At 35.6% G+C, this 20,698-nt stretch overlaps 3 protein-coding genes across 20 annotated transcripts; 1 reads left to right on the top strand and 2 right to left on the bottom strand.

Annotated features, from left to right (window-relative positions):
* Positions 1-1,042: 1,042 nt before the first annotated feature.
* LOC114297344 (uncharacterized) lies at positions 1,043-3,209 on the top strand. Its single transcript, XM_028241759.2, has 4 exons — positions 1,043-1,569; positions 2,203-2,295; positions 2,754-2,891; positions 3,000-3,209. Exons 1-4 carry the CDS (start codon positions 1,336-1,338, stop codon positions 3,039-3,041), a joined length of 507 nt encoding a protein of 168 aa, XP_028097560.2. The 5' UTR covers positions 1,043-1,335; the 3' UTR covers positions 3,042-3,209.
* Positions 2,097-19,069, bottom strand: LOC114297343 (transcriptional corepressor LEUNIG_HOMOLOG). 18 transcript variants are annotated; one of them, XM_082906095.1, is made up of 14 exons: positions 18,246-19,066; positions 18,035-18,141; positions 17,002-17,111; positions 16,794-16,899; positions 15,552-15,601; positions 15,296-15,463; positions 14,633-14,855; positions 13,078-13,302; positions 5,438-5,608; positions 4,900-5,317; positions 4,480-4,760; positions 4,204-4,353; positions 3,962-4,049; positions 2,097-2,525 (listed from the first exon to the last, which is right to left on the bottom strand). In XM_082906095.1, the coding sequence occupies exons 1-8, from the start codon at positions 18,278-18,280 to the stop codon at positions 13,268-13,270; spliced, it is 834 nt and encodes a 277-aa protein (XP_082762221.1). In that variant the 5' UTR covers positions 18,281-19,066; the 3' UTR covers positions 2,097-2,525; positions 3,962-4,049; positions 4,204-4,353; positions 4,480-4,760; positions 4,900-5,317; positions 5,438-5,608; positions 13,078-13,267. The 18 variants fall into 18 exon arrangements, with proteins under 18 accessions (XP_082762221.1, XP_082762222.1, XP_082762223.1 ...); XM_082906096.1 differs by having other exon boundaries at positions 4,204-4,283; XM_082906097.1 differs by having other exon boundaries at positions 4,693-4,760.
* Positions 8,407-9,914, bottom strand: LOC145807608 (uncharacterized). The gene has a single exon (XM_082906093.1). The coding sequence runs from the start codon at positions 9,667-9,669 to the stop codon at positions 8,758-8,760; it is 912 nt and encodes a 303-aa protein (XP_082762219.1). The 5' UTR covers positions 9,670-9,914; the 3' UTR covers positions 8,407-8,757.
* Positions 19,070-20,698: the final 1,629 nt, after the last annotated feature.

The raw sequence follows: 20,698 nt of genomic DNA, 5'->3' as shown, positions 1-20,698 counted from the left end.
AAAAAAAAAAAAAAAAAAAAAAAAAAATATTTTTTTCGCCCAATCATGGACTTCTACCTCACTGGGGGTCGACCCCCAGTGGAGGTATAAATCATTTTTCTTAATACATATGACATAAAAAACGCTTCTTTTGGGTTTATTTATTTATTTATTATTTTGTGTTATTTTGATTCTTTATTTTTACTCGCTGAGAACAATCTCAATTTGATTAGTCCAATGTTCACGCAAAATGATATTTGGGATCTAGTAATATATTTTTGGGAGTGTTTAATATACTCCCCTCTCAATTATGGATATTTGTCAATTCATTTCGAAATTAGAAGCTTCACTTTTCTTCTATGTAAAATATTGCACACAAAATAATTTTTTTTTTTTACTTCTATACTTTTACTGTATGAAAACCTACAACAGTTTTACATTTTTTGCGTGAATATATTTAAGTATTCATACTATATTTATGTAAAATTGATTTTCAAACATAATCCTATGCATAGCAGGCGTAGAAAACTAATATATATATATATATATATGGATCAATATTTACCATCAGTGTGTTTGATTTGAATTTTTTGAATTAAATTTTTTGAAAACTCAATTTTTTAATTTTCATATTTTTTTATTTTTAGTGAATATTTTTAAAATTTTAAATATTTTTTTACTTTTTTAGATCCACCTTACTTAGATGTATCTAAAAAGTAAAAAATTTGTGAAAAAATATTTTAAAATTTTAATAAATACGTAAAAATATAAAAAAAAACGTATAAATTCTCGTATTTTTTTTATATTTTTGGTATTTATTGAATTTTAAAAAAAAATTCACAAATTTTTTACTTTTTAAGTATATTTATGTTAAGTATGTCTAAAAAGTAAAAAAAATTACTTAAAATATTAAAAAAATTTAATAAAAACAAAAAATACAAAAAATAAAAAAATAAAATTTTTTTTAAAATACTTTTAAAAAAACACAACCAAACAAGCCGAATAATATTATACAACAATCGATGTCGATTCATATCCACCTCTACATGTGACGTGTATAACTAACCACATGTATTTTATGAAGGAATTACCAACACCCTTTTTAAAGTCCATGATGGTTCTCAAAAAAGAAAAAGAAAAAGAGGGTTCATGAGACTATGACACCCAACCTACCATTCTCAATTGAGGATAAGGATGTGCAGATATTTTTCTTCCACCTGGAAAAAGTCCAATCCAAAATATCTACTCCTTTGTATTATATAGCCCTTAGTTTTCAATTCTCATTTGCAATTGATAGCAACAAAAAGGGATAATCAAGCAAAGAAAAGACGAGAAGAGACGAGCAGAGAAAGAGAAATGGAGTGTTGTGGGAGGCCAAACCGCAGTGATATTCACTTGTCTAAGGAAGAAGAGGCAAAGATGGAGGAAGAGACTAGAGAGTACTTTGATGGCTTAGCGCCGAAACGTCACGCTAAGCCTCAGCGCAGCGACTACTCTTCTCAGTATGTCGATATTCTTTCCAATTGTCACGACAACGGTGTCATTCCAGAACAACTTGTGTTTCAGCAGCTTCAACATCATGATTCTCAGGTATCTCTTCTTTTTTTTTTTTACCTTCACGATTTATGCAGCAGATATATGCAATAAGCATAATAATGTGTGTAGAATTCACCGTTTTCCAATTTTGAAAGTCATCTATATAGCATTTTTTGCATTCTCAATTGTATCATTATCCAATGTTCAAAACAAATTGGAGAGATTCCTACGTTTTGCGATTATTGTCGCTGCCAAGGACATTGGGCCTAGGGCATTCGGGTCAAATGATGACCTTAGCACGGTTTTGCGATTATTGCCGCTGCCAAGGCCATTAGGTATGGGGCATTCGGGTCAAATGATGACTTTAGCACTGCATTCTATGGTCGCGCATCGGGTTATGGGGGATGGGGACTGTCATCAAATCGTTCTGTCCTCTAATTTCAAATATGTGTGAGTTTGAAGGTGTGATTCAATAGTTGGCCGTGCATTGGGACAGGGAATATGGAGATATGGGGACATATGATCTCGTCTAGGAATTTTTTAGTATAGAGAATCCTAGCCATTTTACCTCACATCAAGTGTAGAAATAAACAATAATTAGTTATTTCATTGTAAAATAATGACTCAACTGCATATAATCTTTGTCTAATTTCTTCTGTATCCCTTCCCCTTGTCTCTCTGTTGCAGAAACTGGTTTACAATGGAAGCCAAGTGAGGGAAGAATTTGTGGAAACAGAATACTACAGAGATCTCAATGGCATTGACAAACAACACCACACTGTAATTTCCCACTCCAGAAACTTTCCTTTACAAAGATTTACTAGTTACTTGGTGTAATTCAACCTAGACACATTAAAATTGATCTTGGAATTATGGAGAAAAGGAAAAGGAATATGTTAAAATGATACTTCCTACTATGACTTCCATGGATCATCATGCCCTGAGAGGCATGTCGATGGTAGAGTCCGACTGCTGACCTCTGCTCTGCTTGATGCTATCAGGGCTAATACCTGTTAGTGAAAAATTCAGTCAGTTTTTGGTTTGATTACTCAATAGTGATAACATTTTGTTGATAGTTATGCATATCTAACACCCCCAACTCACACCAACACCAGACCCAAATGTATACTCATCAGATACAAATAGAAAATTACTGCTACATGTTTAAAGTAAATAAATAATTAAATTCAAATTTTCTTTTCATGCTATGATTGATTAACATTTGAGTTCTATTACAGACGGGCACAGGGTTCATAACAGTGGAGAATGCAAATGGCATGAACTTCAACCTAGCATCTGATACTGCTACCGATTGTCATGCCTCTTGCAAGGCAAACCCAGCAACTAATGACTGGATTCCAGCTGCAAATGATACGGTAAAACCAGAAACACTCAATTTATTAGGCACTTAACCTTTAATCCTTTCAAGCAAAGAGTTCCAAACAGGTCTGACTGACTCAGTACATCTTATGCTTTTGTTTCAGGTGGCTTTCGTCTCTGACAAGCCAAAAAGGAGTGACAATTGATGCATGAGGGTGGATATGCTGTTATCTAAAAACTAGCTGATGTATTGTTCATTTTCTATGCCCTTTCTGTGGGCTTTATGTGGGATCTGTGTTTTTCCCATGGTGTATGGTTGTGTTTTAAGATGTTTTTGTTCATTTAAATGAAACTTCTGGCTCCAATTTTTTTTCTATTTAGTGTTCACTTTTCTAGTTTAGGAATGAACCTAGTTTAGAGATTGATAAAACTATCATTAAATGGTGTTCCATAAGGTAGCTGACACACAAGTAGATATGATGCCTCAAATGGAAAACAAGTTTCCAAGAAACCTTACTTATGCAGCTGAGACAACTTATGAAGCATATGCATTCCAAAAAAACTTTACATATGTAGCTGAGACAAATGGTCTGTTTGGTGCAATTTTTTAAAGTCGAAAGTTGATAATCAAAAACATGAAGTTAAAAGCAACCTTTCATCAGCTTTCAGATAATCAATTTGTTTCCTAGTTTATTTAAGCTATTCCTATAAGTAGAAATCGCAAGAAATACTCATAGACTCCCAAAATAAAATAAAAAAAGGTCTAAGCTGTCTCTGGAAGCTGCACCAAACAGCCCCAAACTTATGAGCCAGCATTCCAAAAAAGCTTACATATGCATCTGACACAAACTTATGAACCATATGCATTTGTGCCCCCAGTTTGCATTCAGGGGATGGCTACTAGTTGAGCACCTTTGCTCTCAAACTCATAACATGCACGACCAAATGATGTAGATGTAACAATTTTGAAATTATTAGGGAACTTCACCTCCCTCATTGAAAGTGTGTGCAAAACATTTTCCTTACATAATAAAAATAAAAATAAAAATAAAAATTAGTAGGTGAATTTAAAAGTGGGGGCACCAATTTACTTTGCACTGGGATCACGAGAAAATCCACTACTCACCTTGTTTTGGAATTGCAAGTAATCTGATTTTGCAGGTATAGCTTATCAATTGGATCTACTCATCTTGTTTATGAATTACTGCAGTTACCTGAAAGAAAAGCAGTCAGGCAGAGGCAGTTAGCTTGAATTTGATTCACGAGTTAAATAGGTCCTTTAGGGCCCTACATAATACAATTGTATCCGATGAACCAAATTTTGTAAACGTAAATATTTATGAGTTCTGTGTTGCAGAAATATTTTGCCTTTGGTGTCGGTTGCAATTCGAATTGTTGATGTATTCTGTTAGTTTGAAGTCATTGTAACAGAATTTCCTCTCACTAAACTGAGATCAAAACAAAGAGAGAGACTATGGAATGAAGTCCTTGCTTAAGAGGTAGTGCTATGTTTGCCAACTACATGCAGCAAAAGAAAATAATAACAACAACAATAATAAATGAAGCAAAAGGTGCAAAATTGACAAGTAATTACTTAATAAAATCAATATCAAATACCATAAGAACTCACACAAGCACACAAACCTCTGAAACTCTTGAAATCATTAATTGTACAATGGCATGGCAAACTATGAATAGACTAAACCACACACCAATCGGGACAGTTACACCAATATCAGCAACAACGTTACAACCACGTCTCACAGCATGAGTGCCACCTTAATGTAGCTCAAAACATTAAGGATATGATCTGAGGGTAGTGAAAAATATAGTCATACTACGTAAGAAAGACATCACCTGAGGTGCCTGGCATGCACAAGCCTTCCATTTAATCTTGCAACTGCTTACTCCTCTTTCTTCAATCACTGTTTCATTATTGGAGATCACAAAGTAAGAAGTATAATGGCAGTCATAAATTATCCTACTAGATGGGAGCAATCGAGCAATGTTCAAACATTTCTCTATCATTATTGTAGAAGAAGAGAGGAGGGAGTAAAATCTCACAATTGAACCTATGGCTCCTCCAACAACAGTTGTATTGGATGGATTTTGCAACAGACATTAATGGTTATTTAGGACATGCTCATTGTAGCACAGTTGACGAATCCCCAGCATAATGATGTTTCTTCCGTTGTGGGTAAACAAGTGATCAACATAGAGCAACAAGATGATTCTCCTCTGTTTAAGACCGCAAGAGGTGAACAAGCAAAAGATTAGGCACTAGACTTCCAGTTGTCCACATTGTGCAAATGCAGCACCATCAATGATGTGCCCTTGAATTGGAGTTGAAGCAAATTCCCTCAAAGTTGACATTAGCTTCATCAACAAGTACCACTTATGCTCACATCAAAAACTCTCTGTCCTCCAAGCAACACTGGTGATATAATTGCTCAAGGAAATAAACTCTTCAGTTTACGCAAAACTGAAAATAACAAATATTGCACATAATGAGGAGCATGTACAGATTCATTGTGGGTGATTATGCAGTACTAGAAGAGTTAATCACAAGTGATCAAGAACAACAGACAGAGCAATAATCTACCAGATTCTGAAGATGGAAGCAGGAGTATTCCAGGAAGCACTAGATTTCCCTCAAAAGCCTCATCATCAATTTGCAAGTCCTTGGTTGTTAAACTCAGTGTCTTTTGCATTAAGAGATTACAGCATAGGCAGTCATGTCTTCATTTAGGCCTTCCTTTCATCCATGTGGTACCTTTATATGGGAAAAGTCATTGGAGTAGTTAGCAACTATCTACAAATTCAAAATAACTCATATATCATACGGACAAGAAAAAAACAAAAAAGGATTTAGATTCTGTAGTCATATGCCAACAGATCTTGTACACTTCTAAACACGTTCTTGAATTAAAAAACAGTCAAGTGTCTTTAAACAAATTTCTCATATGAACAATGGTAATAAGCAAGAGTTACTTAATTCTCCTATTAATAATAAATGCCTAAACTTATCCAATTCTGTCAAAGATAAGCCTTAATGTAATAATTACGGTAACTAATGAAGCAACAAAGATAGATGAGTAGTAATAAATGAAAAAATCGAATACAAACCAGTGTATTCTTAGGAACTAACAAATAGATACAAGAGTCCATTGTTCCTACATTTTGAAATTTCAATGAAACATTTAAGATATTTATTAAAACATTATTAATCTAAAAGAAGGAGAAAAGAAACAACAAACGAACCCTTAATATCATTCAACATATCTAGAAGTACATATATTATATTAAAAAAACTTAGTTCTATAGTAATTCTACTTATAGCAAGGTTCAAGAAAAACTTCTTTCTATCTTGTAAGATTGACTTATTTCCATGTCTTTTCCCCTTTTTTTAAGGTCATTCAAGAGTTAAGACACACTATAAGGACGAACAAAATGGGAAGTGAGTATATGTTTTTACGTTCGTGTGTATCCAACTTGTGTCCATTTTGAATTTCAAAACCTATATTCATTTTCTATGAACCATATTTTCGAAAGTAAATTTTTTTTCCCTGATAATTGTGGTGCATGTCATGGTATGCCAAATATATAGGTATTTTAAAAGAGAGTTCAGCACAAGCACTACTTTCCCTATGGAAATTGATTGCTAACTAGTAGAAGGGCACATCACACTTTAAAACATAAAACAAATAATAAAGAAGATGATGATTTGGGGAGGAGAAGAAATCTGATAAAAAACCAAACTTAAGGATTCATTTCAACAATGATTAAAGCTTATGCAGTTGCCGAGGTTAAATATAGTCCAATGTGAGATGTTTAAGTACAAGGAAGTACCTATCTTGAAAAAGAAGCGCGCGCACGCACACACATACAAATGCAATCTGAAAAAATAAACTGATAGAGAGAGAGCATAAATTGTGTATATATTATGATTGATATATTGATTGATGTATTACAAGATTGATTTATTCTGTATATTACAACTCCTATATATAGAGGAGAAGATGGTAGTGGAGTGTGTGATAGTGGAGGTGGTAGGTGTGGAGAAAAATAGTGGAGGTAGTAGGTGAGTGGTATAGTGGAGGTGGTAGGTGTGGAGAAAGATAGTGGAGGTAGTAGGTGAGTGGTAAATTCTAACAGCCCCCCGCAAACTCAAGGAGGATAGAAACTAACCAACTTGAGTTTGGAGAGAGGAGCAAAACAAGAAAATACATAAAAATAAAAAAAAAAAAGATAGGAGACACTGTATGGTCGTGTCAGACCGTTGGTGAAGACACTGTATGGGGTGTCATAACGTTGTAGAGGACACTGTATGGTGGTGTCAGACCGATGTAGAAGACAGTTTATGGGGTCATGTCGGACCGTTGTAGAAGACAGTTTATGGGGTCATGTCGGACCGTTGTAGAAGACAGTTTATGGGGTCATGTCGGACCGTTGTAGAAGACAGTTTATGGGGTCATGTCGGACCGTTGTAGAAGACAATGTTGTGACAGTTTACGGAGTCTTGCTGGACCCTTGTAGAAACTAACCGGAATCAATGTCGGGACAGTTTACAGAGTCTTGTCGGACCCTTGTAGAAACTAACCGGAATCTATGTCGGGACAGTTTACAGAGTCTTGTCGGACCCATGTAAAAGTTGCACCCGCAAAAAGTGTGCCCAAAGTTGTCAAAAAGGCGTGCCATCAAAAGGCGTGCCCAATTCATCAAAAGGTGTGCCATCAAAAGGCGTGTCCATTTTATCAAAAGATGTGCCATGAAAAGGCGTGCCAGTGTGTCGGGCGGCAAGAGGCGCGCGATGCGCGTGGCTGCCTCGGCTATTTAACCATGACAGAGCCTGAGGCCGAGGCAGAAGCAAAAAAAACTGCGAAATCCTCTGTAAAACTCTTCGTTGTGCTGAGAGAGAGAGGCTGTAACACTGTTGTGCTGAGAGAGAAACTCTGTAATACGCTGTAACACTCTGTTGCCCAGAAAAATGGCCTCGTCCTCGTCTTCCCGTGGACTGCTCACCCTCTTTCCCGACCTCAACGAGTCAACGAGAGAGAGAACTGGTGCGGTGGCACTGGAACCTCAACCAAACACCGCTGGGTATACTCCGTTGAACTTTCCGATGCGGTCTGTGGAGCAAAGAATGGCAGTGCTGTCGGATGTGGAGGCCAATCAGTATACTTTGAAGGTATGTGTGGAAAGCATGACGGCGGTCACAAACCTGTCGAACCGGCTGCAGAGTAGGACAAATGAGGTGCAGCAATTAAACTCCCAGCTGGCTCTGCTCCAACGCATGTATAAGGATGCGCGAGCAGAGATAAGCGTGCTTAGGGCAGAAAACAAGGAGCTGAAGCGGAAGGCCACCGTGATGTTCCGATTTGGAGGGCCGCCATATGCTGCAGTGGAGGAGTATGGGGGAGTGAACGTGCTCGGTGGACAAGGAAGCACTGAGGCAACACCGTCAAGGACTGCCCAGGACGGAGGCAAAAAGAAGAGACCGGCGGAATAGGCGAAGAAGTGAGGTCGATTGGTGGCCGGCTGCAGACAAGAAAACAAAGCTGTTGGTGTTGGTTTGTTTTGTTTTGTTTTTTTTTTTTTTTTTTTTTTTTGTTTTTTTTTTTTTTTTTTTTGTGTAAAATGGTGATCGGGGTGAACCCCGACATTAATAAAATAAGGTTGGTGTGCAATTCTTCCGCTTCTTCATTCGTCCGCCTTTTTTTTTTTTTTTTTTTTTTTTTGGAATAAAAAAAATATATATATATATATATTCTATAGACTCTAGTGGAAGAAATGATGGGTTTGGGCAATAGCATAGTGTGAGGGATGTGTAGTCTGACAAATAAAGGAGGGTGGGGTGTAAAGTAAGGAAAACGTGGGTGGAAAAGGAGAGGCTGACAAAATAAAAGAGGTTTTGTGTAGACTCTAATAAACAAAGAGAGAGAGAGTAAAAGAAAAGAAAGGTAACCCAACAAATCTATTATTAATCTGTGGAGCCACAAAGTATGGCCAACAAAGCAGAGGCACTCCCTCGAGCACACTCCCCAGTGGCGAGTTCTGGTCATTACGGTGGCCGACGCAAGAGAGGAGAAGGATGAGAGTGAACATAAGAGGTCGAGGGAATGGGTATGTTGGTAAGACGATGTCGGAAGCAAAACCGGCTACGACTCGGCCGAGATAATTCCATATGCGGACGAGAGAGATGAATATGCGGATGCTCCGAGTTGGGTATCCGAGAGAAGTGCCGATCTGGCCCAGGTTGTCTATGGCGGTGAAAGTCCCTCCGACGCCGCAGGTTGTGGCGACGAAGAGGACCAGCATGACGAAGCTGAACAGCGCTTGGAGGATCGTGGAGTCCTCGCCTCTGTCGGGTGGCCGGAAAAGATGTTGGGCCGACTGGGAGAGGGTGTACAGTGGGTAGATATGGATTAGGAGGAGAGAGAAATGTGGAGGGTGAATGTGGATTTGCAGGGTGTTGGGAAGGAGGTGGCTCTCAGTTGATGAGGGAAGCGAGGCAGTTGAATTGGGTCGATTTTGTTTGAAGACTGGGTCGAGGGTTTCGCGTTGAAGTAAGGTTCGACCCACGATTTGCCTTTGAAATCGGAAGTGGTAGCAAATGGTGGAGAGGATGAAAAAATCATTCTCCGAGAGAGAGCCCATGCGAGAGAGCCGATGATGATGATCCAGGCGGTGTACACCAGTACCACCCACTTCAACGTCATTTGGTTGAATAACCACCTTGAACTGGCAGGTCTTGTCCTTCATAAGGTTGTCCACTGTCTTCCTCCAAGCACGGTCTACTTGGTTGATGGGTGCATAACAGAGTTTGACCATCATGGTCTTGTAGGATGAGTCTGTCCCTGCTGGGAAGGTCTGGTCATATGACCATGTTACAGTCAGTTAAGGTATGTGTAGAGAATAGGTTGAGGTCCGGCGGGCGGCCAAGGCGAGACTGCCGCCCGCCGGTGAAGCAGAATGACTAGGTTGTTAACCTAGCTCTGATACCATGAAAAAATAAACTGATAGAGAGAGAGCATAAATTGTGTATATATTATGATTGATATATTGATTGATGTATTACAAGATTGATTTATTCTGTATATTACAACTCCTATATATAGAGGAGAAGATGGTAGTGGAGTGTGTGATAGTGGAGGTGGTAGGTGTGGAGAAAAATAGTGGAGAAAAATCTAAGTTTTGACATGCCTAAAAATGTCTCCAATAAAGAAAAGGAAAAAAAAAATAATTAATAAGCTTACTAGTTTGGACATTATTGAAGTAAATATGATATCTATCAAGTGTGATATATGGAATATATGACAAAGATAGGGTTTTGGAGTGTTGATGTTGATCTTTCATATCATAAAGGCAGGCCTGAGTCAGTCATCTAGTTGGTTTGAGTTGAATTATCCAATTATGTCTATTTCTAAATCCTAAAAGGAATATAGGAATCTAAGATAAAAAGCAAATTTGGCCAACCTAGTATAAGAAGACAAATTTAGGCAAGAGCAAAGAGATTAAACTCAATTTCCTTTCCAGTCAAAGCAAATAATTGCTTTATTCTTTATGGTTCAAGCAATATGGATTACTAACTTATCAGAGAAAAAGGTGGGATAATAACGTTAGGTTTCAAACATGGGTTTCAATCACATTTTTTCCACAGCTGATCGCAAGTATTGATGTACTTGACCAATGCTAAGATGATGTAACAATGTGTAATATACAAATTAGCATTGACTACATTCCTGTTACTAATTGGATTTAGAGAGAATTTTGCCATTTTAGATTTTTGGTCCTAGTCTGGGTCTTTTAGATAACAAGGTAATTGTCTTTCCTTTCTAGGGTTTACGTACAATACCTTTTCTTAGCTTCTCCAAAGCAAAGGAACACTTGTGCTATTTTGTTAACATCTAAATGTGGGAAATGCCACACTAAAAGTAATATCATTTGCTCTAAGGGAGATACTTCGTTTGGGAACATGCTATTTTAGTAACTTTTTGACTTTTTGGCTAAAATATGAGATAAAAAAAACTAATATATTGGGATGACTCTTTGATTTTTTACGAAAAGATGTGCAAAAAGTAGAGAAAAAATGGAATCTTTGACTTTTTTTGTATAGGTTATAGACTTTTCGATTTTTTTAATAACCTCTAGGCTTTTACGCTAAAATAGACACATGTCAAACGAGGCCTTAACCTTTGTTCCTAATAATAATTTGTGTTAGTCGCCAAGAAAGTCTTTCCACATTATTCTAAGTTGCTTAGGCTTCATTATTGCAAGAGTCTACTATATTTCTTGTTTCTATTTGCCTCATTCATCTTTCGCTAAAAACCAAATGATCAGTGAGCTATTTCTACACTTGTCTAGTGTGGATGATTTTAGGCAAACGTTCTAGTTGCCACCAAACCCTACCTAAATGATTGATATGTCACTAAAGGTGTTAGTTGGCAATCCAAGTTATCGGCTTTTGACTATGAAGCTTGTCACCATCAGCTAACGGGTTGACCCAGACTTCGTTATTTTGAAGTGATTCAATATTCGAAGTTTTGCCTAAATTGTGTTCATGTTGAAAATAATGCTTACCCTAGATGTATAGTCTATTATTGCACAATAATGCACTCCAAATAAAACTAGCAGGCATCGATCTGGAGTGGCTTCTAACCCGCTCTCATCCACTGATTCTTCAACATCAATTGGTTTGGCTAGTTATGGATATATTATCCCAATTAAAGTCGTCGCTAACCAATGGCCAGGGATGGAACCAAGATTTCTTCTTCGGATGGGCCAAAACTTTAATATCAAGATTTCATTTACTAACATTTTTTTCTTCTTTTGAAAAATCTATCAACTGTATGATGCTTTTCCACTTGAGCACTATACAACTAAAAAAAAAATAATATAGTCACACATACAACCTAAAAAGCATGGACATAGACACAAACACAAACATGAGTATGGACACATGAACACAGCAATTTTCAGAAAATTAGGATAAAGGCAGTAACATGGGAAAAAAATACGTTTTTATATATCATTATTTACTATGGATACGAATATGAATATAAATTTAGGGGGCAAACTACTCCGGTAGTCCTTACATTTTGCTCCGTTTCATTTTGGTCCCCACAATTTCAATTGGCTCAATTTTAACCCTTAATTTTAGATTTTGTATCAATTTGATCCAATTGATAACATTGTTAGGGGTTTTGATAAAAATGATCACTAAGTGGGTTGATGTTAACTCATTGAGTCTATCAAATTTATAATTTTTCCCCCAAAAGCATGACACATGTTGCCAGTGCGCATTTTCAATTAAAAAAAAAAATGCTAACAATAGTAATCAATTGGACCAAATTGAGACAAAGTCACAAATTCAAGATTAAAATCGAGCCAATTGAAATTACAGAGACCAAAATGGCACAATAACCAAAGTATAGGGACTATCAATGTAATTTGCCATAAATTTAGGATACATAGATATCATCAATATATATGTGGGTATATTCCCCCCCCCCCCCCTACTTTTTCCCTCTTTATTCCCATATATTTTATTTACTCCAAAATAAGCTTCCATCATTATTAAAACAAAACAAAAAAAAAAAGGGGTCTTGAGGCATGTTCAAACATAGGACACGTGCGTCCATGAAGTATCCCTAACGTGTCCTTTAAAAAAATAATTAAAAAAAACTGTGGACACGTGTGTCCTCGTTGTGTAAGACATGTACACGGCACCCACCTTGGAGTGTTGCTGCTTTTAGCTTATAACATGTTCAATAGTAATACTAATTTTAAATAAGAGATAACAATTGACAATAACCATCACTGTAACATTATCTGAGACACAACGCTAAGATTTTAAATTGAATATCATACTACGCTTGACGGTATGAGAAGTGAAAAGTAACCATATATGATATAGAAATTATAAATAAAGAGAGAAGTATGAGAAATGATAAACAATAATATATGATATCTAAAGAGAGACTAGAAAATTGAACAGGTCTTTGGACTGAGCAGAGGGGCCATGGCCCCCATGGTCTGTGTGTAGGTCCATCCCTGCCAGTGCCAACTGCAACTTCTATATACCATTTCAATAGGCCCCTTGACCACTTAATCCTTGTTTTAGATAAATTCACTTCTTGTCTTTACGGTTTTCAAAAGTTATGTTTACTATTCATTACAATTATTAGGTCTTAACCAAAAAACCATTCAACACGACATACATAACTTAACAAAAGGACTCACCACACCCCACTCTGTGCGACAGAAACAGAAGAGCATTGTTTATCAAAGACTAATGAACTGCTTGTCCATACACAACACAAACGAAATATATCATTTCCATGGATTCATGTCTTGACTGGCTGACGAAAATCTTTCCCTATAGGAGGGATTTTTCAAAGGTGAATAATCTTGTCCTGCGAACAAAACTATTCTATTGTTCGCTATAGGATTCCACAAATGGTTGGTCTGCGAGCAAACATTTTCACGATTAGACCTCAACAAAGAATTAGAAGTTTGTATAAGTCTAAAAGTAGGTTTTCTAAATAGAAAACCTAAAAGAAACATATATTTCAAATGGCAACATAAATTCATCCCAAATACAATAAGGTTAATTATCGAAGACATAAATAAAATATCACAAGTTCTAAGAAATGTTATTTGCAAAAGATTAGGTTATGATTAATCTCGTAAATTTTACGAAACTCTTTAGGCGAATTGATTATCATAGTGTAGTTATTAAAGCTTATGATAAATTATGTTTACATAAAAGTAAGATGAATATGTATTTTTAATAGTTTGAACTTTTCCTACCACAAATATATAAAAATACAAGAAAAAAACATATGTTAAGACTCACTTTTCTTAGATACCTAAAGGCACATGGAGGATTTTTCTATTCAAAACAATAGATTAAAACTTGAAAACTAAAATCTAAAGAGATACCAACGCATTAAATATAACATACTAGTGGTTACAAAACATATGTACATCTACAAAGATAGGAAACCATATAATTTTAGATATGAGATTTGAAAACGTTAGATTTTTTGTGCACATTTCGATCACTACTCCTCATTGAGATGTCAATTTAAAATATATATATATATATATATATATATATATATACGTTTCATTACTTCATGTTCAACGACAAATGTAAAAGGAATGTGTTTTACTTCTTACATAAATGGATATTGCATAATACAACTCATTACTCAATGTAAGGCATATGTTATTTTTTTCAAGGAATAAGATGTTTCTAATGATATATAGAGAAATAAAAGTATTATACTCAAACTAACAATTGCATCCTAGGAGAAGATTACTTTATATTTTGTAAAACACACACACACACACACACACACACAGAGCTTTTAGGTACATTCTTTGGTCACAAAGCATAAGAATCAAAGTCGAAAGCATCCGAAAATTACATGAAATCAATGAACCCCCAAAATAGCATGGCCATTAGCCAATAAAAAGAAAAAAGCAAATATATATTGAAGCTATTTGAGTTATGCATATTATGTTCAGATTAAAATTTACTTCCCATGATATAGGGAAACCAATGAAAAAATACATATTATAGAAAAGAAGAAAAATATTTTGAAGAGAAAAAAAAGGAAAGAAATTTAGTGAACTTCGATGCTAAGAATTTTTTTAATGAAACGTGGTGCAAGAAACACAAATGTAATGAACAATGTTTACTGTAGTATCATAAGTGTTTGAAGTCCAGGCACTATCTTTTTTAAAGTATGAAATGAAGTATTGCATCAAAAGTGTTCAGAAAATTTACCAATTGAACTATTGGTGTCGGTGGTTGTATGATTTGTTCGCGAATTGCTAGAAGAAGTCTTTCCCTCATCTTTATTGCCATCAACATGAAAAGAAGATAATTTGAGAGTACCATTGAAGGACTTGCAAATTGGTGACGAGGTTTCTGAACGATAATCAGCACCTCCTGGCACACCATTACTTCCATCTTCAGAGCATGTGGAATGCTTTCTTTTTCTTCCACTCTGATCAAAAGGAATTACACAACATGGGAACATGTTATTGTCACCACATATGCACCTTTACCACTTGTGCAAACTCCACTGTTGCTTTTATTCAAAGCCACCAAGATGAAACCAACAGAAACCAAAAGAAAATGGAAACCAATAGAATATGAATAATTCAAGGAGATTTGGAGGAATAGGATAGTATTCAAGACTCCTAAACAAGAAAAGGAAATTTCTCATGGTCATCTGCTTGATTGACAAGTAGGCATGTTATTTGATAAAGGCACGTAAAGGTCTCTTTTAAAAATCAAGAATATCTTATAATGCTAAGAGAATGCTCTTTCAGAATTCCCAAAAAAATTTATTGCCATGAAAATCCATTTCATCATTCTTTAAATAAGGAAATAAGATAAGTAGAACAACCAATATCTTGCAACACAAAGCAATTATGATAATACCTCATTAGGTGCAATCTTTTCTGTTTTAAGTGTGGCACAAATTGAAGGACCAACTCCTTGAGTAGATATATTACCAAGGTTGCTTGGATGATAGAATCCCTTTGAAAGTGTTGATGATTTTTGTTGAGGTTCAAATGATGCCAAACCTTGAAAATTTTGCTCAGTTTTCTAGAACATGATATATTAGGATTTAGGTTAAAAGCGTCATATTCAAGTCCAAGAAAAGAGATATACTTGAATAACAGTTTTTGCTTACCATTGAATGGCATCCCATGAACGGCATTAGGTTTCCCCCTGTAGACAACCCTGCAAAGACAAACACTAGAATGGTAACTTATACAAAAAAAGCCAAAAAAATAAAAAAAAAATAGATGTATAAAAAGAAAGCAATAATACAATTACACATTGTTTTACTTTTGTGGCATCATTATAATAATGAAATGCAACTAGAAGGTAGATGATTTATCTATTAAGAAGCATAGATTCCATCTGAAGTTCAACTAAGATAAAACAGAGCTTCATGTTTCTTTAATTATCTCAAATGAAAGAATTGAGTAATTTGACTACACAACCTCCCTTCCCTTCTTCTCCTATCTTATTCATAGACGTTACAGATCTACTTTACATATCACAACCACTAATCTATCCACTGATTTAACTACTACAACCACTTTAAGCACATTGGTTGTTATCCTTCCAGCTCATCATTGACTCTCGTTAGCAGCACTTGTAAGCTCATCCACACTCCATTTACATTCGTATCACATACGTAAAGAAAAAATCACCACTAAAAGCTACTACTATGTTGACCAATAGTACACAATTTGTAAATATCAACTTTTTTTTGCTTCAGGGCTCTTTTCTTCTTTAGATAAGAAAATGAGGGGCAATACATTAGTATCACAAGCAAAGTAGGAACCAAAGCCTCAATTACATAGAATCCTTTGTATTTTTACTCGTGGCACATCAAAAAATTCTACCTGGCTTTGTGCAATTAGTTAAATATATTATTCTTGCTTTAAGGTCCAAAATTGCATGAGAATCACCAACCACTACAATGTTAGCTAAGGTTGAGTTGACAATTCAAGCATTAGAATTTTGCAATAAAGATTTGTCTATGGTCTGGACAACATCCCATATTCCACATTGATTGTTGAGAACTGGAAAATTCCTCACTTATCCATTGATATTGTCCCATTCGAACCACGGAAAAATTATCAGCTATCATATTGAGTTAAATACATAAACGTGTATACATTCTATAAGTAAGACATACACACTACAGGCTTGGTGGAAACAATTGGCTGCTAATATTTAAATGAATTTATCAGCCACCTGACAATCCATAACTCATTCATCCAAGTTATCATCATCACTAATGCGGTTTAGAAAGATTGACCAAGCAAGCAATGAGTCAACAGTTAAAAATACTACCAAATTTATGACCACATCTCAAACTGCCGTAATAAAATTTTTAAGAATTTTTTAGGCATTGTACCAAAATCACTACTAGCAGTCAGCTCCCTGATCGGTTGCTTGTCCACCTCTTGCTCTCTCAATGGAGAAGGATCACCTTGTTGCCCCACGTAAGTCACTTTTTCAACCTAAAAATAGAGCATAATAACGGGATTAGTGTGATTGAGAAAACAACATCAATAAGCATTTATAATGGCCAACAGTAACAAAGAAACTGATTTAGAAATCACCGCATATGAGGAACCCTCTTTATTGACTGGATTCTTTGCTTGCGATGCTTTAAACATGTCATAAAATGTCAACCACCATTCATGTAGAAAACCATCAGGAACATCAAGTGCTGGAAAAATTAGGGGGAAAGAAAATAAATGAAACCTCTTAGTAAAAGCCACAATCCTTTAGACCAATCAACATGTAATAAAATCCACAATAAAAAAAATTAAGGAATAAAAGATCTAGCTCGTTGATTTAATCAAAAATATCAATTCTCTTTATATCTCGTTTGATATCAACTTCTGATTTTTCTTAATTTACACTACTTATGATCCAGTCTTCCACTAATCATGATTAGATAAAAATACAAAAAAAAAATAAATTCAGGTGTTAGGCATACATACAAACGGACATAAATAAATATATAAATCCTTGCATGTTGATTAAAAACTGAGAACGCCACGAATTAAATTAAGGGAAAATTATACCCAGAGTCCCTACAATCTGTCCTGTGTCAATTTGATCTCTTTAGTTCTAATAGCATCAATTTTATCCCTTAATGTCAATTATTAAGAAATTGGACAGAAATCAATGGCAAAATAATCTATTTAAAAGGGAATTGACCATTTCAAATTGGATGCCAACCCCTCAATCTCTTTGGAGAGTGCACGGACTACTTTGCCCTTTAATTTCGGTCCAATTTAATTTCTAAAAGACTGTTATCAATTGGACTGGAGGATAAAAGTGATGCAACCAGAATTTCAAAAACCAAATTGACACAAGGTAAACTATAGGGACTATGTGTAATTTGCTTAAATTAAATATTAAAGATGCACCCCAAACTCATATCTATACTCACCACTCCTGCATGACAATTTTTAGGTTACAAGCAGAGCAATCAATGTGATAAACCCTTAAACTAAATCAAAAGAAATCAGAACCACCCCAAATTTTGATTGATCATGATTCATGAAATCTCAAGTCCACTAAAAAAAAGATTTTTTTTTAATTTTTTTTTAATTTTAGGAAATGAGTATTTGTAAAGATTACCTGGACGAGATGAAGGATCGAAGGAGAGATTAGCCTCATGCCAGAAGAGCTCTGCAGTTTCATGCAAGCCTCTTTTCTGTAAATAATCAAATAGATACCGCTCAAACCTGCAAAAAAAAAAAACGAACCCAAATTTAACAATAAAAAAACAGAGATATAGAGAAAGGGGGGAAAAAAAATCAACAAAAAGAGCAAAATTGGTGAAACCCACATGGCTCGATTGTTCCATTCTGTAGGATTGGCCATGGCTGGTTATCTCGAACTCTATAAGTTGCAGAGATCTTGTGGAGAGAGACCAGAGATGAGAGACCCAGAGAAGAGTGAATTTTATGGGTAAAAACAGAGAGAGGGCATTTAAGGAGAGGAGAGAGGGCCATTAAATGGTATTTGCAAAATGGAAGTGAAGTGAATGCTCTCTGTTGTTGGGGTGTCTCTGGCTGGGCTCTCTTTATCTAAGCAAGGTTGACAACACTAAATGCAGTCTCCACCATTTCAAAATTCGTAACCGCTACAGAGATTCGGTTCGTGTGCAACCGGTACGGCAACAGCCACGGAGGAATCGAATAGGGGAGCTCAGGACACACCAACAATTGTTCAAAATACCCAAAATACCCTCATCTTCCCAAATCTCCAACCATAACCCTAACTACCACCACCGGCGGCTGCCACCCCTTCCCAGCCTCCTTCTTCTTCTTCTTCTTCTCTCTCGCTCGCTCGCAATCGCGATTGTGTCACAATCTTCACTCTTGCGTCGCGCGATGACGGCGTTGTGATTGGGCTGGAAAGGGGAAGGGACGGTGGTTGTTGCAGAGGTAGGGGAGGGTGGGTGAGGGGTGAGGAGGTGGTGGTGGTGGTGGTGGCTGCGGCGGCGACGGTGGCGAGGAGGGTCGTGGTGGATGACGACCGGAGTTGGGGAGCAGCCGGAGAAGGAGCAACAACGGTGACTCGTGTCTTAATTGGAATTTTGTCCAAAATAATAATTTTACAGAGGGACATTAATGTAATGAAAAAAAAAATTAAAAAATGATGTGTACTGAGTTTTTCTTTTTATTTTATTTTATTTTTTCAAAGAGTCGTCGAGGTGAGTTATAAGACTTTGTTTGTCATAATTAAGAAAAAAAAAATTTAAAAAGTCACTATTTTATTTAAGTTAGATCATCTTATTTAAATCATATCACCTCTCTATCATATCACTTTAAACTTAACTTATACAAAACTCATATTTCATAAAAAGTCGCACTTATTTAAATCATTCCAAACCACCCTTAAAAGTATATTTTTTTTTATCTTTTTATTTTTTGTTTAATTATTTCCCTATTTTTTATATATCTTTTTATAAAAATTTAAAATATATATATTTATTTAAATTATCTTAAACAATACCTTATATTGGGGTGTGTACTGTTGGGGAATTTTTAAAATGAAGTTTTCAAAATTTATTATTTAGTTTTTGGGTGTTTTCAAAACTTTCATTATTTTTTTTTTGAAAATCTTGAAATAAGTTTGGAGACTTTGTCCCACATAGGAAAAAGAGAAAAACATGAAACACTTAATAAAATACTACATGGAATATTCCATTAAATATGGAATTATGAGATGGATGATAGTGTGCATGCACTCACACTACAACAATGGTACTTTGCACTATCCGCACATGCACGTGTGGCGTGTGTTGTGTGGTGTTTGATGGTGCACTTAACACGGATGTTTTTTGCATTGGACAAGTTAGAGCAATGACGTGGCATGAATGACGTGGAATACAGTTAGCATCGCATGATAGTGATGTGGCATCCGTTGGTAATGAGTCAATCAACTAATCGAACGGTTGTATGTCCGATCTAGAGCGGTTTGATCATAGCCGTTGATTAGAGATGTGCACAATCGTACAGATGAGATGGCACCTAATCATGATCAGGTACGATCAGTCAAGGCATCTATTCAGTGTGAGAATGATCTACACCATAAATTGTCAATCCAACGACCAGATCTGATCAGATGCAATCAAGGGACATGACCATTTGATCAGATGCATCATGGCCTATAAATAGACTGCGAAATCAACCATTTCAATCCATCCAAAAATCTAGAAAGCATTCCTGTAATTCTCTCTCTCTCTCTCTTTCTCCCTCTTGATTTAGAGTTTTGAATCAAGAATTTCTTAAGCAAATTTCTACTTTTCTTACTAGTAATCAAATTCTACAAACTTGATTATTAGTGTCTTGATTTTTTTGATTATATCAAGAGTATTCTGTTCTACTTTCATCAGTGCAAACACCGGTAAACTTGATCTTTAGATTAGGCTTCATCGTATCCTGGAGGCAAATTTGCTATAACTTTCTGCACACCTTTTGGTTGGTGCAAATCTTGTCTTTAGGAAAGCGACTAAATAACACGACTTGAAGCACCAAATTTCTATTCTACATAGACAAGATCATTTCTAAGTTTTGAAGACCCGAAGACCAGCAACTGAAGAATTCAAGACTGTTAATCATATTATTTAATTTTGATGATGTCTAAAATATTATTTGTAACAATTTGAATTTTTTAATATACATATGTATTTGACCCAAAATATTATCATTTTAAAAGAAAAAAATATATATATATATATATATATATATATATATATATATATATATTTGTTAAATATTAGTTAAATAAAAA

Source organism: Camellia sinensis, chromosome 14 (assembly GCF_055761805.1).
Source record: "Camellia sinensis isolate YWXY chromosome 14, ASM5576180v1, whole genome shotgun sequence".
Taxonomy (NCBI): Eukaryota; Viridiplantae; Streptophyta; class Magnoliopsida; order Ericales; family Theaceae; genus Camellia; species Camellia sinensis.
This window is presented reverse-complemented; position numbering and strand designations above follow the sequence as displayed.